Consider the following 18,073-nt stretch of genomic DNA (forward strand, 5'->3'; position numbering starts at 1 on the left):
ATTGCAATAGCTCTCCCAAGAGCATCCCAAGCATGTTCAATAGGATTCAGGTCAGGGGATTTGGCTGGCCAATCCATTCGTTGAATATCCTCGCTTTCCAGATACTCATCAACCATGAGAGCCCTATGTGGACGCGCATTGTCGTCCATAAAAATGAACTCAGGGCCAACAGCGCCCCTGAAAAGACGCACATAGGGCTCTAGGACCTCTTGCTTGTACATCTGGGCATTCAAGGAACCATTGTCAAACACATGGAGCGGTGTGCGGGTATTTTGCATGTGCGAATGAATGTGCGAAAATGCTTTCCATCTCTTAATTTTGTCCACCAGTGTAGTTTCTGACAAAGAACTCTTTTCTTGATTATATTAGCCATTATAAAATGATCGAGAGATTTTTTGGTTTGATATCAGAGGGTGGAAAATGAAGCTTAAAATTGAGAATATCTTGCAAAATGCAGCAGAGTTGCACAAGAGAGTGCAATAGTCTCACCGAACCCTGCTCAGTAGACGCACATACGGACGCGCAAGTATTTCATCAAACATGTAAAATGATTAGCGCTTTCATACGTGATGAACCGACGGTACGTCGAAATAGATTGTGGTTGAAGGAATTGTGAAAACGTTGAATAGAACAACGCGTCTTTTTGCAGAAGCGAAAATCAACATAGTAAAGCAAAAATCTCATTTTGGAAAAATGGGAAAATTAAGCACTTTTTAAAAACATCCAATAAAAAAGCACCTTTAAGGGCTTTTAAAAAACGAGAATCGAAAACAAGCACCATTAAGCATTTTTTAAAAATGCTACTGCGCACCATGATTGACCATTGAATTTGAAACGCATTTATATATGTTTTTTTTCCATACGCTTTTTGAGGAGCTTAATCTACAATTGCAAAAACATACTTCATTTTCATAAAAAATAAGAAATAAGCACAATTTAAGTGTAAAGAAAATTTTTTTTTGTGAAGCTTGTTTGAAGAAGAATTGAAGAGTGGAAAAACTGCCTCGGAAGAAATAGATTTCTCCAATGCCATAATTCTNAAAAAAAAAAAAAAAAAAAAAAAAAAAAATGAAATCTCGTTTAAATAATTTTATTTAATAAATATATCTTTCTTTTAAAATGAGTGAAAAGGAAGAAATATGATTTTCTCAAGATCTATCGGAATGTTTAGTAAAACCTTATTTACATAAAGAACTGTGTATCATAATCAAATTTCATGAATGCTACTAAACTTATACTATAAATCACACAATTACAAATGGGTCGCATTCATTTTTATAATGTGTTCATATTAAATATTTATTTTATATTCATTTAATAATATATTCATTTCAAATAATATAATTTTTAAATAGTCTGTATACAACTAAAATCAGCTATTTTTTTAAAAAAATGAGACAGGGTGCGTAGCCAAATTTTTCAACAAAAAATAAGCACCTTTTAAGCACTGAAAAAAATATTTTTAAGCACTTTAAAAAACATCTTAATTAGACAGGGTTGGCAAGTTTTTGACAATTGATGGTTTTATTTACAGTGACGAAGATCACAAACGATGAAATTAACGAGAGAAATCGCTAATAGAGGGGAAAATCGCTAATAGAGGGGCTATCGCTAATAGAGGGGGAAAAAAAATTGATAATGTTTAGTGGGTTTCCGTCATCAGCAAAAATTCGAGAGATTTTTCGATTCTATGACAGAGTGAGGAAAATGAAGTCTGAAATTGAGAATCTTTCGCAAAATGCAGCACACGAGAGACAAAAATCCTAACCACCGAATCCAGCTCAGTATACGCAAGTGCGGACCCGCAAGTATTTCATCAAACATGCAAAACAAATGATGTTTTCATACACTACAGACCGACGGTACGCCGAAATAGATTGTGATTGAATTAATTGTGAAAACGTTGAATAGGACAACGTCTTTTTGCATAATTTGTGGCGAAAATCAACATGGTAAAGACAGGCTTAGGGCCTCAAAAATTAGTAAAAGTCTGAAAAAAAATTACCGAAAGAAACAGTTTATCTAAAAAAAAGGCATTTCAAATTTTCCTCATATTGTGATAAACCAAACATTGCACTAATCAAATTCGAAAGTATAGCTGAATTTTAATGGGTGAACTCCAACGGCTTAAGCAAATGCAACGAGAATGCACATTCGTCAAGTCTGATTAGTGTCAACTACATAAAAGCTTAACAAACATGTCAGATGGAAGGCTACAATCTTTCAGACTTTTAGCAAAAATCACTGATTTCAATTGTCTGTAGTCACCAAACTATTTTCATACAATATTGTTTTATATTTTGTTTTAATATTTAGATGCGCAAAAATAATTGCCTGCCTTTCAAATGTTTCTCTTGAATCATGCAGTTCGATAGATTCTTTTATTGCTTCAGAAATTTAATTTCAAAATATTTTGTTAGAGGCCCGGAAAATTTTGTGGGTCTGAATGTGTCTTGATCGGTCTCTGGGTAAAGAAAAATATCACATTTCGGAAAAGGGAAAAGTAAGCACTTTTTAAAAACACCCAATGAAAGAAAAGCACCTTTAAGGGCTTTTTAAAAAGGCTACGCACCCTATGATATGAAAAACTGTGATATTAATTGGTTTTCAATTTAGGCTATTTTTCTTAATTGCTTCCAGTTTCTTCGAAGAAATAAATTTTTCCGGTGTGTGTGCATCTGTTTCAAAATCCAGAGTTTTTTTTATGTTGAGCTATAAAGTTTCAAATCAATCAAAACAAATTACTGTACAATTAACTTCACCCATTTTTTCACATTTTGAAGAAGAAAAAAATTATTTCAGCATTTGAAACTTACTGAACTCTTTTTTCTTATTTATTTCAGGAGAATTTTACGGGAGGACAACGCACAGTTGATTTTGATTTTAGATGATGCTTACCACTTTTATCTTTTTATAATGAACACATTTAAAATAGTTCGTGGAAAAAAATTCATTTCATTTTCATTAAAATGTTAACAGCGTCTTTTATTTTATTACCACGTTTATATCAACTTGCATTCCTGCATGTCTGTTCGGGTGGTCCATTTTAAACTAACTTCCCGACTAGCTACAGACATCAAATTTGGCACATAGTTCAGAATTGGATGACAATGTATGAAAATGAAGAGAAAAAAAGACACACAAAGTAAAATAAAATTAAANGTGGTCCATTTTAAACTAACTTCCCGACAGGCTACAGACATCAAATTTGGCACATAGTTCAGAATTGGATGACAATGTATGAAAATGAAGAGGAAAAAAAGACATACAAAGTAAAATAAAATTAAAGAAAAATTAATATTTTCGCGATTGTCTTTTGTTGTCGATTCGATTATTTCAAATGAGACACTCAGCATGTCAGTTGAAAAGTTTTGTGTACAGTGAGTGAAAACAATTGAGATTTTGGAAGTGAGTACATAAAAAAATCAAAATAATATTTTAAAAAACCACGTTTTTGTAGTGGAGAATAATAATTAAAAAACAAAAATTTGAAAAACGAAAAACGTGAGGCGCATGAAATACATAACAGTACATATACACATACACATTTTCTTACTCATACACATGCGGTAGTTACGCCACATGCGCATGAAATACATAACAGTAACAGTATGTGTGCTCATGAGAATATGTGTATGTATATCTGTAATTGTATCTGAATGTGGATGTGTATGTGGTTGTGCATGTGTTTGAGTAAGAAAATGTGTAGATATATGTATATTTGTGCTGTTATGTACTTCATGCGACCCACGTTTTTCGTTTTTCAAATTTATGTTTTTTAATTATTATTCTCCACTACAAAAACGCGGTTTTTAAAAATATTTTTTCTCTTAATTTTTTTTTTCTTTTAAAATTTTAAATTCGAAATCACAAACAATTCCATTCTGTTCCTTAAATACAAGTACTCAAGTTAATATTTTTTTTTTTATACTGTTTCGGATGCTGAAAAGGTGAGCAAAAAGGGAAAGAAAAAAAAAGAAAAGAAAAAAAAACCTGTTAATTTCAGAGAACGTTCTAAACGTTACCTCGTTAGTTATTTTCTATACGTGAAATATAGAGGGGTTATAAATTTTTCAATAATTTGAAGATTCAATAAAAAAAATTTAAAAAATCACTCTTGAGGTTGGAAAAGCTACAAATTAATTTTTTCCAGGGTTGGAGTTTTTGGCGGCACAAACCTGGTAAAAACTGACAGAAACCGGCAAAAACCAAATTATCTAAATTGCTGATTAAATATTATTACAAAATACTTGAAACAAATTTAAATCAATCATAAGGAATAATAATTTTGATACATTACATGAGAAAATTATTTTTAAAATATTAATAATATAAAGATTGAAAGTTCATTTCACTGGAAAAAAGAGAATAATCACTCATTTTCCGATCGATAATGTTTTAAACTACTTAAATGATATATTAATACATTATGATTTAATTATGGAATAATAATTTTGCTAATTTTTTTTTAATTATATATATTTATAGTATATATTTCAATTTCAGGAATAATTTTGTATTAAAAATGTGCTTTTGTCCTCTCATCTTGGAAAATATAGGTTTTTGCCACTTTGCTTGGCAAAAATCTGTTTTCGCCAGGACAGTTTTTACCAAGGTTTTTTCCACTTGTGGCAAAATCTTGCCAACCCTGATTTTTTAATATCAAACAATTACGTATAAATTTCGAGTATAGGCGTGGTAAAAAAAAAAAAATTAGAAACAATTTTTTTATTTTACATCTCTTTGATGTTTATGCAGAAGAATTAAAATAAGATCGTTAATAACGTTATAGGGATGTAATGATTATTTTTAATTGCTTTTATCTCCAATTTAACTAAAAATGACTGCACAAATATTTCCATAGTTTCCGATTTAAAAATGAAAAAAAAAAAAGTTCGAACACGAGTATTCGTCAAAGTATTAAAAGTAAACACAGAACATGAAAATAAATTTGGATAATTACAAAGTGTAAAACTTTCCGAACAAGTAAAAGAATAAATAAAGAAAGGGGGGAGGGAAGTATTTGGCGGTATCTGTGACATAAACTGGCGACTACTATTGGCGAATAATAACCCGGGAAATATTGATTAAACTCCCCCTCCGAAGGTCAGTGGCAGGCCCATTTCCTTGGAAAATCCTCCCGGAACAGGACCCGCAAAGGTTCCGGGAAAATTCAGGTTAAGATATGGGTATGCCGCCGATACATTCCGTTACGTCATTTAGTTTAAAACATCTTTTCACATTTGAATGCATAGAATCGTATATATATATATATATAGCATAATAAACAAAAACAAAAAAACACGAAGAAAATTAAGAAAAACAATAAGCTTTATTTATTGATCATAAGCTGCAAGTAAATAGGACTCATGAAATAAGTTCAAGATGTAGAGAAAACAAGGGAAAAATTACAGAACAATGATAAAAGGGGAAAAAAAGAAAAATAATATTAAAAATAAATAAAATTTATATTAAAATTATAATAATAAAATTTTTATTATTATTTTTCTTTTTTCCCCCTTTTATCATTGTTCTGTAATTTTTCCCTCGTTTTCTCTACATTTTGATATATACAGTCAAACCCCGCTATAGTGAACACGGTTTATAGTGAGCTCCTGGATATAGTGAACGAAATGTTCGGTCCCGTGCCTTGTTATGCACGTATAATGTTATTTTTTGTGGATATAGTGAACTAAAAAAGTGAGGAAGTTGGACATTATGAACTTTTTTCTGTGTTCGACTGATTTTTTTCTTCATTTTTTTAAAAAATAATTTGAAATGTCAACTTCGAAATAAATACTTATACTGATTTTTTTAAAACCATCTATAGAGTGTAATGTAACGATAAGCATTTTCTCTTGTTTGCTTCTTTTATCACAACCAAAATTGATACCTTCCATCAGGGATCTCTTCCCCAACAGCGAACCATTTATTTTTCAGCAGGATTCAGCTCCATGCCACACGGCAAAAGTATGCAAAGCATGCTTTCAAAATGAAGTCATAGATATATTACCATGGCCAGGAAACAGCCCTGATCTCAATCCAACTGAAGATTTGTGGCGACGTTTGAAAAATCTTGTACGAAAAAAAACGTCCATCCAATAAAAGACAACTAAGTGAAGCTATAATTGATTCTTGGCACCATGTGATTACGAAACATGAATTCCAAACACTCGTTCACTCGATGAAAAGACGCTGTGAAGCTGTCTTAAAAATTAAAGATTATCCTACTAAGCATTGATTGTGTAAGGGGCGATTCTTTCGTTACGTGTGTTACTTTTACACGACATATTTCAACTTTAACACTTATTATAATAAACTTGTTAGATATTTTTTATGTNTCTATCTTAAATTACCTTCAATTTGATATATAAACGTTTGTATTTAAGTGAAAATTAATATATTTTACAAAGTTGAAAAACATGAAACTTTCAAAAAGTGTCCACACTTTTGGCCCCCACTGTGTATATATATATATATATATACAAACTGTCGGACCTCTATTTAACGAAGTTGCTAAATCCCGATAGTAATTTAGTTATATGGAAAAATCGCTAAATAGAAAGTCACCTTTTGAAATACTTAAATGACACAAAACTGGTTTTAAATTCATGAACACTAGAAATAATTGAAACAGCAATGGATACACCTTTTATTTTGTAAACTAGTATCTACTATTTATTTTATAAATCTTAATCATAAAAGAAATCTGCATGGAAAGCAAGAATCGAGCTAAACATTATCTAGTATCACACAATCATGCTACATACATTTTCAACTTCAAAAAAAAGCAAAATTTATGCATAAAATTATAGCTGCAATTATTATAAAAGTAATATTAAACATGCATTACCACATGGTTTCTTAAGTTTCATTGATAATATCCGTCAATTTTGTAAGAATTTTTTTGTTTGAAATGCAAACAAAAAGGGATTTTACTGCTTTCTCTAAAAGATAAGTGGCTTCGAAAATCAATTCAAGGTCATTTCCCCATAAAATGAGTTAACAAGTTTGAAATGTTCTGAAATATTCTGGGAAATAGGGAAAGTGGACCTCAAAGAAAAGTTAGTTAAACAGAAAATTCGATTCGTTATTTGGAAGTTATTTTACGAAGAAATTTCCAAAATGTTCTTGGTTCCTCGAAAAAATTCGCAAAATGGAAGTGCACTAAAAAGAAGTCCGACTGTATATATATAAATACACTACCCTACATTAATGGAAAAAAACACTCTCAATTTTGTTTTAAATTTCTAAAGAATAACTTAGAGGATTATTTTGTAACTTTAGAGGTTCATACTTAGCGTTTAAAGCTTTCAGGAACTGACAATAAATTAAACAAGTAGTATGTTCTGTTCAACGACGGTTATAAAATAAAATCCTTGGTCGACGCGAATCCCAGTTTGCACCGACTACATTGCTGACAATCCTCGAAGCTTTTCCTCTCCGTGGCTAGTAAACGTCATTCCTTGAATTCAATGCAACAAGGCTACAACATGGGTAGTCGTTAAATTCAAGATAGGCTATTCAAAGATTTAATTATGTGTTAACAGGGTGCGCAGCCAACAAAAAATAAGCACCTTTTAAGCACTTTGAAAAACTATCATAATTAGACAGTTTTGACAATTGACGGTTTCATTATTTTAAGCGGCATGTCAAAAAAAAAGAAAAGAAAACCTTTTGAAGTGGTGAACTTTTCAAGCACTCAAAAAATATTTTTAAGCACTTTAAAAAAATATCATAATTAGGCAAGGTTGGAAAGTTTTTGACCATCAACGATTTTATCTTGTTTAAACCATCATGTCCAAAAAAAAAAAAAAAAAAAAAAAAAAACCTTTGGCAATTTTTTTTGACAATTGTCAAAAATCATGAAGTTTTGAATCATGTAAAACGAATGCGTTTTCATACGCTACGAACTGACAATACGCCGAAATAGATTTGGTTTGAATAAATTGTGAAAACATTGAATAAAACAATGTGAACTGTGTCTTTTTGCATAATTCATAAAATAAATCATGTAAATTTTATCGGTAAGGTTTGGAAAGTTTTCGACCATCAACGGTTTTATCTTATTTTAAGCGGCAAGTAAAAAAAAAAAAACTTTTGGCATTGTTTTTGACAATTGTCAAAAATCATGAAGTTTTGAATCATGTAAAACGAATGGCGCTTTCATACGCTACGAACTGACAATACGCCGAAATAGATTTGGTTTGAATAAATTGTGAAAACGTTGAATAAAACAATGCGAACTGTGTCTTTTTGCATAATTCATAAAATAAATCATGTAAATTTTATCAGGAAGGTTTGGAAAGTTTTCGACCATCAACGGTTTTATCTTATTTCAAGCGGCAAGTAAAAAAAAACTTTTGGCATTGTTTCTGACAATTGTTAAAAATCATGAAATTTTGAATCATGTAAAACGAATGGCGTTTTCATACGCTACGGACTTACAATGCGTCGAAATAGATTGGGGATGAGTGAAATGTGAAAACATTGAATAGAACAATGTCACCTGTTGTCTAATTCGAAGCGAAAATCAGCATAGAAAAAGGAAAAATCTCATTTTGAAAAAAGGGAAAATGAAGCACTTTTTAAAAACACCCACTGAAAAAAAGCACCTTTAAGGGCTTTTGAAAAACGAAAATAAGCACCTTTAAGCACTTTTTAAAAACGCTACGCACCCTGTATTATTACGAATCGAATCGATCGCGCATTTAAATGTGCACTTCATTTGTGACGATTTCATCCCAAAGATTTTAACACGCCTTTTATTTTTTTTAAATCGAATTGTCCTTTTGTCAGTTATTATTACAGTACAGAAATCAGAAAACCGGAACAAAATTCGATAAATTTTCCCGCAATTTTTTTAAAAAATTTTTTTTTTCCTCATAAGATTTTAGGATTTTTCTTTCTTTCTTGAAAGATGTTTACCTTACCATCATTTTGGAAATAATCATTAGTGTATCACTTCATCGTTTTTTCTTCTTTTTAAGATTATTTCCAAACATATATATATTTTTTAGTTGGGTTTAACAATAAAAAAACGGCTTTTTATAGTGATTCAGAAAACCGGAAAAATCAGTTATCCGGAATAGCGATGGTCCCGATCGTTCCGGATAATCGGTTCCTACTGTACTACGCTTTTCCACACGTGTGGTTCTCAAACTCCTGATTATAAGGAATTGCGAGCTTCGAATAGCGCATTTACCTATCACTTTTAACGTGCCTTGCTTGAGCAAACTTCATCATCAAGTCTTTTTTTTTTTTTTGCAGCTTTTACTACTCATTTCCACGATGTTCCATTTTTTATTATTATTTAAATCTTGATATTTTTAATACAATATTCGAACGTGTGTTTTTTTAAAACTCCTTATTGTTTATGAACTTAGTACCAACATTTTAGCAGCTTTCCCCCCCATTTTCTGATAAATCTCTTCTCTGCTATAAAGGAACATACATATATAACTGAACTAAACTAAGTGGTGTGACAGCCCATAGAGGGCCAAGGCCTACTGTGCTCATCTCAGTTTTCATGACCTTGGGCTCTAGGGTGCAGGAGCAGATGTTCCGGTTAGGTGGTCAGCCGAAAGCGAAACCCCCAGTGTTTAGCTTCCAAGCATGCTTGGTACTCATTTATCAACCCAATGATCGGGATGAAAGGCTGGGTCAACCTTGCTCGACCCGAGGATCGAACCTAGGAGCTGTTGCACGGGAGCGCTACCCCTCAGCCACCGAGCGTCGAACATACATATATAAGGGAGCATATATGTTGAAAGAAAAGTATCAGTTTGGTATTCTTCAGTTTTGAAAAAAATTTAACATTTAAAAGCATTTAATTTTATGCAAACATATGTCACTAAATTGACAGTGAAAAAGTATTTAGTTTCGAAAACGCCAAGGTTTGAAGCAAAATTGTTATATTTGCGTCAACATAACTAAATATTTGTTAGAATAAGCTTATTTTATTTGAAGAAGGATTTCTCATTTCAGATAGAGACGGAGAAATGTCATTGTCAGTTTTGTGAAAAACAAACAATGGCCCGTATCATTAAAAAAAAAAAAAAAAAAAAATCAGAACTAGGAATAACGAGCCATGTGGTCATTTTATAATTCTGATCACATTTACTGAAAGAGTATGCTAAACAGGGTAAGTAATAAAATAAAATCACATTAATCAAAGGATTACTAAGCAATGTGATAATTGTGCAATTTTTATCACATTTACCAAATCACATGATTATTATGTATAACAACGCATGAGATAAGGAGAAATGTCCTTGTCAGTTTTGTGAATAACGAGCAATTTGACTGCAATTTTTATCACATTTACCAAATCACATAATTATTATGTATAACAACATATGGGATGCGAATCTGACAGAGTAGGAGTTAAAAAAAGACATTGTATAATTCTTTTACATTTAAATAAAAATTATTTATAAATGTATAAATTTAAAATTTACAAGATTAATATTATTGTCGTTATTCCTTTATCATATTCAGCTGATAAAGATGTGTAGAGTTGTTAACAAACTAAAACGTTAATAAATTCATATTACAATTAATGAATTTACTCTGTTAAATTTCTATTAAAATTCGTAATTTGGTTCAGCATTTCTTAATGAATAAAAAAAATTCTTAAATTTTGAAACGAAAATAAAATAAATATTGAAACTAAATATTTTTGTCAGAAGTAAAATGTTATAGGGCGCCCATATTAATCTTATTTATTAATTATTGAATTCAGACAATTTGATTTTTAAAATTTTATCTGTTTTTTTATTATATAGCTCCTATAATACCATATTATCATGCAGTATGTATCAATTAGCAAAATCTTTCAAGATGTTCAATATTTACAAAACAAATATTTACAAAACAAAATATTACAAAACAAATAATTACAAAAGTGATGAAATTTTAGCTATAATGAATGTAAAGTTTTTTTCATTCTTTTATTAAAATTAATGTTTAAAAAATATTATTTGTTGTCTAAGTATCATATCACAATACAATAAGTTTAATTATTGGTATATTTGAAAATTTTTAAAGCTCGTATAAGAGTATAAAATAATAGCATGAAAGATGAAAAGTTTCATTATGCAAACTTCAATTTAATACTTTGCATTTAAATTTAATTGTAAAATATTACTTAATTCAGCGCATCTGCTACATTTCAAATTCATGACTTTCTATTACTAATTCCAAGAATTTTTCATAACTTAACGAAGTTACTACTTTCTCCGACAAAAACACAACAATAAATTTAAAAAAACATTATAACAACATTCATTGAAATGGTAGGTATAACCAAAACTGTGATACTCTGATCTTCATATTTATAGATTTTAATTTAAAAAACAGAGTAAAGAAAGAGTTGAAGCAATGAAATAGCTGAAAAAATGCAAAAGCAAATAATTTTTTTCTATCTTTTTTTCTGCAGAATTACATTCTAAAGATACTTTCCTTGTTCATCGGAAAGGAAAAAATACTCCTAATTTTTCTGCTCTCATTTCCGAATAAAAAAATTTGTCAATGACTGGCTTACATCAGCAAGAATTTTAAATTGATAAAATAAAAAAATAAATAACAATAATTCTGGAATCACAGAACTTTAAAAGATAATTCTCTCTAGAAATGTTTTTTCTATCATTTTTTGAACGAACACCATCATTTTTAAATAACAAGATAAAAATATTTTAATCAAATATGACTGTGAGTGGGGATTTTGTTACAAATTTAAATATTCGGAACACTATGAAATTGGGGGGTAACATTCCATTTTAAAAATTAGATTTTTCAGTGACCTAAATCTAAGAGTTTTCATGATTTTTTAAAAAAAAAATAGCTAAAATCATGACAAATTTGGTTCAATATTGAAATTCGTGACTTTCCAGGTGAATCGGATACCTCTTGTTAATTAATTCAGTCGAAATTCCTGTGACTTTCTCTTCAGGTGTTTCATTTTCTGTTTACCTGTGAGACTGCTCTTTCTACAAAGCAATTTATAACAAGTTGATACTAACAATAAATAAAATTGCAAAATAATCTGGAAACAAGTGAATTGGTTATATAAGTTTATGGGTTCCATAAAACTTTTCCAAATCGACTCTCCGCTTTGCTTCAAACTCTCTCTCTCTCTTTATTATGTTTTTTTTTTTTTGTCTTCTCTATTACAGGGTGCGTAGACAAATTATTCAACAAAAAATAAGCACTTTTCAAGCACTCAAAAAAATATTTTAATTATTACTTTTGTATCTATATTATTATTTTAAAAAAACTTCCTAATTAGGCAGGGTTAGAAAGTTTTTGACAATTGACGGTTTTATCTTATCTTAACAGTCATGTCAAAAATGAAAAAAAAAAAAAACCTTTTGGCATTATTTTTGACAATTGTCAAAAATCATGAAATTTTGAATCATGTAAAACAAATGGCTTTTTGATACGCTACGGACTGACAGTGCGCCGAAATTGATTGGGGCTGAATTAATTGTGAAATCGTTGAATAGAACAATGTGAACCGCGTCTTTTTGCATAATTCGAAGCGAAAATCAACATAGTAAAGGAAAAATCTCATTTTGGAAAAAAGGGAAAATTAAGCACTCTTTAAAAGCATCCAATGAAAAAAGCCCTTTTAAGGGCTTTTAAAAAAGGAAAATAAGCATCTTTAAGCACTTTATAAAAATGCTATGCACCCTGTATTAAAATCATTTACATTGTAAACGTTGGCATTACTTTTCAATTCTTTGCAAACTGATACAAAGGAATTTAAGTAAAGAATTAACCTTTAAGAAAAGCGAAATGCCAGAATTCCATCTTCTTTGGAAGAAAAAAAAAACAACTGGTCAACACAAGAAATAGGGATATTTTAGATTTCGTTGAGAATGTTGATACATATTTCGGATATAAGAAGGAAGTAATAAAAAAATATCAAAATAATGATCCCAACAAAAACTGTTTAAAAAATAATCCTTCACTTATTTTTTAGTCCAACCAAACAACTAGTTAAAAATGTGCTTCTCTTATTATGTTAGTACTTAGTTAAAGAGATAATGAACTTATCTATAAAAAAAATAATCAAATATGGATATTATACACAAATAAAAAGGGCACTTGCAAAAAAATTTGTCATCATTGCTGAAATTTTTTAGTACTACTCATTATAAAAGAAATTCTTTTACACTGTCGATATTCTTTTCTATTCTACCCTGCAGTCAATATTATATATATATATATAGATATATGCACTATATTTATTATCCTTGTGGCAGAATTTTTTTGAGCTTTCTGCGACAAAACTCTCTAGCACTAATATCTTTCTGCAAGATATTTATAATAATAACACACATGTATGTTACTAATTTAACCCTTTGACTACGAATGTTAAAAAATGATATTTTTTTTTGTCCGGTTTACTATTCAAAAGGACAAAATAGGTCACAAATAAGGCAAATTTAGTATTTGGAATTTTTCTGACAAGCGGTTATCAATTTAGAGGCTGGGACAGAAATGTCCCGGCTGTACTTGATGGTGAAATACATATGTCCCACCTGTAGTGATTGACTTACTACAAGCAAATTCATCATTCCGGAAAAATTTATTATATATGGACTTTTTTTTTTTTACATGGTATGATATAGGGGGAAGCAATCTTTGCATAACCCGACATTACACATTGGACATAGACATACACATTGGACATATATACACATTGGACCCGATATACACATTGGACATATTCTTTTTTCTTTGTTCATTTCAGAAAATATGAATGGACATAACAATCCCAATGAAGAATACTAGTGGGATATATCTGTCCCAGGGCAAAATCACAATGCTATTTCATGCAAGAAACTTGTCTTTAGCGCCATCTAGGGGATACTTGACACATGAAACGCATGTACTTGTTTCAACTCTACGACTGGGATATATTACAATGAGTTTCTAAGTGCTTTTCTCTCCATTAGTAATTTTTAAACATTTGTTGAGACAAATGAGTCCCATTAGTAGCCTAAGGGTTAAAATAACAAAAGCACTGCTTATACAAAAAAAAAAAAAAAACTATTATAATTTTTTTAAAATTGAAAATGCAATAATTTTGTTATAATAATAATATGGGAGACATTCTCAGATTTTGATGGAAGGGGGAATGCACAAATGATTTCCTTCTTCGCATTTGGTAAATAACCATGACAGTAAAAAGATAATTAAAAATTAGTAGCAATTGCTAAAAAAAGATCATCAACAAAATCTCCCGCATCGGACTCCTCGAATGTGTGTTTCGCTTCGAGATCAGGTTGTTGTAATGAATTATACCTACAGCATAAAAATATTGGATTTAAAAACTATGGAGAAATTAATAGCCATAACTGCCAAAAATTTGATAGCCTTTAAAAGTAAATACTCACATGCAGGATTCGAAATTTTCCTATTATTCGAAATGTATCAGGATATTTGAAATCCACCCGAAACTCCTGCAAATACAACAAAAACCATTGCATCGATTTACAAGACTATTGCCGTAAATTAAACGAGTCAAAAAGTGATTATCTAAATACATGATTCAAATATTATGTGTGTAAATTTCTGTAGAAAAGAAAAATCTTTCTGCAAGAACTCAGTAACATTTTGTGACAATGTGGCTGCAATTCTGCCACAGGGTAAATTATATTTATATATAAAATTTTATATTATACTATTACAATATTTATGTTACAATAATTTTTTCTCTATATACTACTTTTATACATAGTAAAATAGAAGAACAAAACAGTAAGATTATTCATGTGGAAAAAAAAAAAACTTAAGTGAATTTTATATAAATATTTATCAAATTTTTTTGAGCGACTTCGACTTTTTAATTTATTTAAGGCAGAGAATAAACTTCTCTCCGTTAAGGGGAAAATTCAAAATGTATTCAACCTCCACAAAAAAAAAAAAAAGATTTTAAAATCATAATCCACCACTCAAAAAATTCCTGTTTCTCTCAAACTAAACTAATACAGTAGACGCCGCTTAATGTGATCACATCGTGACGAACATGATTTGATAACAATAACCAATTGAATACAATAAACAAACAAAATTTAAGCTAAAAAATGATTTTTTTACATACGTATTAAAATAAAAATTATTTTAAATAAGGAGTTGTTGCTGTAAGACTCTAAAGTATTTAATAGAAATTAATGTACACTAAAGAAAAAGAATTAGTATACTAACATATTTAATGATGAACTGCAGAAAACAATACAAAAGGTTAATTATTAACTGAAAAAGAAATCATCAATTGTCGATTGTTTAGCATTCTTATGAAGCAAGTCATTTACGAATCGCTCATAATCATAATGTTTATGAAAGTGTTCCGCGTCAGCTTTGTTTTGCACACCTAGCCGTAAGACTCGAAGTGCCTCCCTCATCTGAGCAGGCGTCGGAATTTTGTCCTCGATAGCACTTTCGGGTTCATCATCGGCACCAGAATCTTGTGACGAAGCTGGATCTTTGACACATACGGCTTCGCAAATGTCCTCATCAGTTAACGAAGTAGAAGTCTCAACCTTCTTGTCGATCTCCATCCATGCTTCAAACTCCTCAGCATTCATATCGGGCGGGGGATTGAAATTGTCTTCCATTTCTTTCATTACAGCAGCATTGTTGTCCTCTGGTTGACAAAATCCTCCATGACTAAAACAATTTCGAATTGTTTTTTCCGAGACATTATTCCATGACGTTGTTAGCAAATGTATGGCATCCAAAACATTTGTTTTTTTGGCTAGAGCGTTCGCATTAAGATCTTCAGCGTCTTGGTCTTCCATATTTTCTAAGATCCTTGAACGCATTTCCTTTCTGTAATATGCCTTCAAGGTGCAGATAATTCCCTGGTCACACGGTTGAATTAAAGAAGTGGTGTTTGGTGGTAAGAACATGATATTTATCTTCTTTAATGAAACAGTTACATCATGTATGTTCCGTTTTAGTCGCTTGTCCCATTTCAACAGCCATTCGTTAAAGATGGTGGTAGTCATCCACGCCCTTTTGTTGGCAAAATAATCGACGGGCAGATTTTTCACACCTTTGAAACAGCGGGGCTTCTTACTTTTTCCAATCACTAAAAGTTTTTCTTTAGTGCCGGTCATACTAGCGCAACATAGCATAGTTAGGCGTTCCTTGGAGGTTTTACACCCTTGCGTACTTTCCTTCTGAAACATGTAGGTGTGTTCAGGCAACGCACGAAAATATAGGCCAGTTTCATCAGCGTTATATACCAGTGTTTTCACTACAGCGCGAGAACGCGAGAATCTCGCATATTTTTTTCTTTTCTCGCATTAAAAAATGATTACCGCGAGAAATTCGCGCATTCTATAAATCAATTTCAAAATTCACGAATTTCTCGCATTTTGGAAAAAGCATCAATTTACGCCATTTAAAATAAAATCCGCTTCACTTTTCTTCCTGGATCTTTCATTATTTTCAACATTTGCCCTGTTATCTAGCTTCCCTATTTATCAGTATTGTTCAGAACCTTTTCGAACAACAGAACACAGCCCCTCCGAACCCCTTTCTGAACACATTTCTCTGCAACCACGTGTTTACGGTAGGTAAGGTTTTTTCATGTAAGACGTTCAAATTTTTTATGCGCTAATGTAATATGGACAAATACCTAGTAAAGGCAAAATCTTCTATGATGATGCAGCAATATTAAATGCTTTAAAAAATGGAAGACGTTAAAAATGTATTATAACAACAAAAAAAATGATTTTTCTTCAAGTCTATTTGTGTTTTTTTAGTTTTTAGAAATCTCACTTAACTTTCTGAAATCTCACCCTGTTTTTGAGAAAGGGTGAGAAATTCTCACCCATTTTTTTTCTATGATGAAAACACTGTATACATCTTCATGTGAATATATGGCAATAAGTTTAGGCCATTCTTCTTTAATCCACTGATCTGCGGCTACATTATCGGCATCTTTTTGTTCACCATGTGTCCTTCAGAAAAGTATGTTCTGCCCCTTTCCAGCGGTGGAACCATCCTTCTGTGGCTACGAAGTTTCCTTTACCCAATTTTGCAGCTAAATCTTCAGCTTTTTGGCGCAAAATTGGACCATTAACATGAGCGTCCCTCTCACGAACGTTTGTGAACCAGAGTTTTAATGCAGATTCAACCTCTTTGTCTTTTCCATCTCGATTTCTTTTACAATTCAGATTTTCGTTCAAAGTGCACTTTTTTTTCGATATCTTCATGATTTTGCACAAAAGCGGCTGCGAAACTTTCAATTGAACAGCAGCATTCCTTTGGCTCATTTTTGGCAATTTATCGTAACGATTTAAAATGTCAACCTTTTCTTTCACAGTAAGATCTCTCGGTTTCCTTTCCATTATAAAAAACAAATCAGGTTACAAACCGTATGAACTATGGTAAAGTGAAAATTTATGTTGATCTTCTTTCGTATTTGTCTTTTAAACACTTTGGTATGGCAGTTCCTCTATCCCCCCCCCAAATAATGACCAATAGTGACTCGGTAAGCGACCTGCCAATAGCGACCTACCAAGATCCAATGGCATACTCGAAACAATGTTCTCTTTTGAAGGTTACCCCTTAAACCCTTCCCATAGCGGCTGGGACACATCATCTGTCACATTGTTTAGTTCTTCTAAAAAGGGGCTCGTGACAAACATTGACTCGTTACTGGCAGGTCTTCTTTTCTCTTTATTTAGGATTTCCGGGGATTTGAAATCGCACAGTGCTACGGAATTTTACAATGCTTGACCGAAAATGGCAAAATACCCCTCATAATAACAGGTGTTTAAAAGATAATATACGAGCCCCGTTTGGACTTTTGGAAAGTTTCAGGAAACACTTCACAAAACACAAAAAAAAGTTTTCCTTCTTGTTTTTATTGATTTCAGGAAAATAAAATTTACCTATAAACTGATAACAATAAACGAACATTTGATTACAATAAACGAGGATTTTTCAATGTATTTTGATCTAAGCGGACGGGACTAAGCGATTTTGATAACATTAAACGTTTGATAACATTAACCGTGATCACATTAAGCAGCGTCTACTGTAGTTGTAA

At 31.1% G+C, this 18,073-nt stretch overlaps 3 protein-coding genes across 5 annotated transcripts in view; all 3 read right to left on the bottom strand.

The window, feature by feature from the left end:
* The window catches only part of LOC107448433 (RND transporter family member dispatched), a 51,277-nt gene that overhangs the window by 32,664 nt on the left and 540 nt on the right, over nt 1-18,073 (bottom strand). For 2 of the 3 annotated variants that reach the window (XM_016063647.3, XM_016063617.3), the window contains exon 2: nt 14,406-14,471. The exons of the other annotated variant lie outside the window; for it this stretch is intronic. In XM_016063647.3, the coding sequence (XP_015919133.2) occupies nt 14,406-14,407 (2 nt within the window). In that variant the 5' untranslated portion in view covers nt 14,408-14,471. The remainder of the gene's footprint in view (nt 1-14,405; nt 14,472-18,073) is intronic. 3 annotated transcript variants of the gene reach the window in all.
* Nucleotides 15,261-16,130, bottom strand: LOC122271179 (tigger transposable element-derived protein 4-like). The gene has a single exon (XM_043051585.2). It carries the CDS (start codon nt 16,128-16,130, stop codon nt 15,261-15,263), a length of 870 nt encoding a protein of 289 aa, XP_042907519.2.
* On the bottom strand, nt 16,968-17,369 carry LOC139426912 (tigger transposable element-derived protein 3-like). Its single transcript, XM_071187052.1, has one exon. It carries the CDS (start codon nt 17,367-17,369, stop codon nt 16,968-16,970), a length of 402 nt encoding a protein of 133 aa, XP_071043153.1.

This window comes from Parasteatoda tepidariorum, chromosome 10, assembly GCF_043381705.1.
Source record: "Parasteatoda tepidariorum isolate YZ-2023 chromosome 10, CAS_Ptep_4.0, whole genome shotgun sequence".
Lineage (NCBI taxonomy): Eukaryota > Metazoa > Arthropoda > Arachnida > Araneae > Theridiidae > Parasteatoda > Parasteatoda tepidariorum.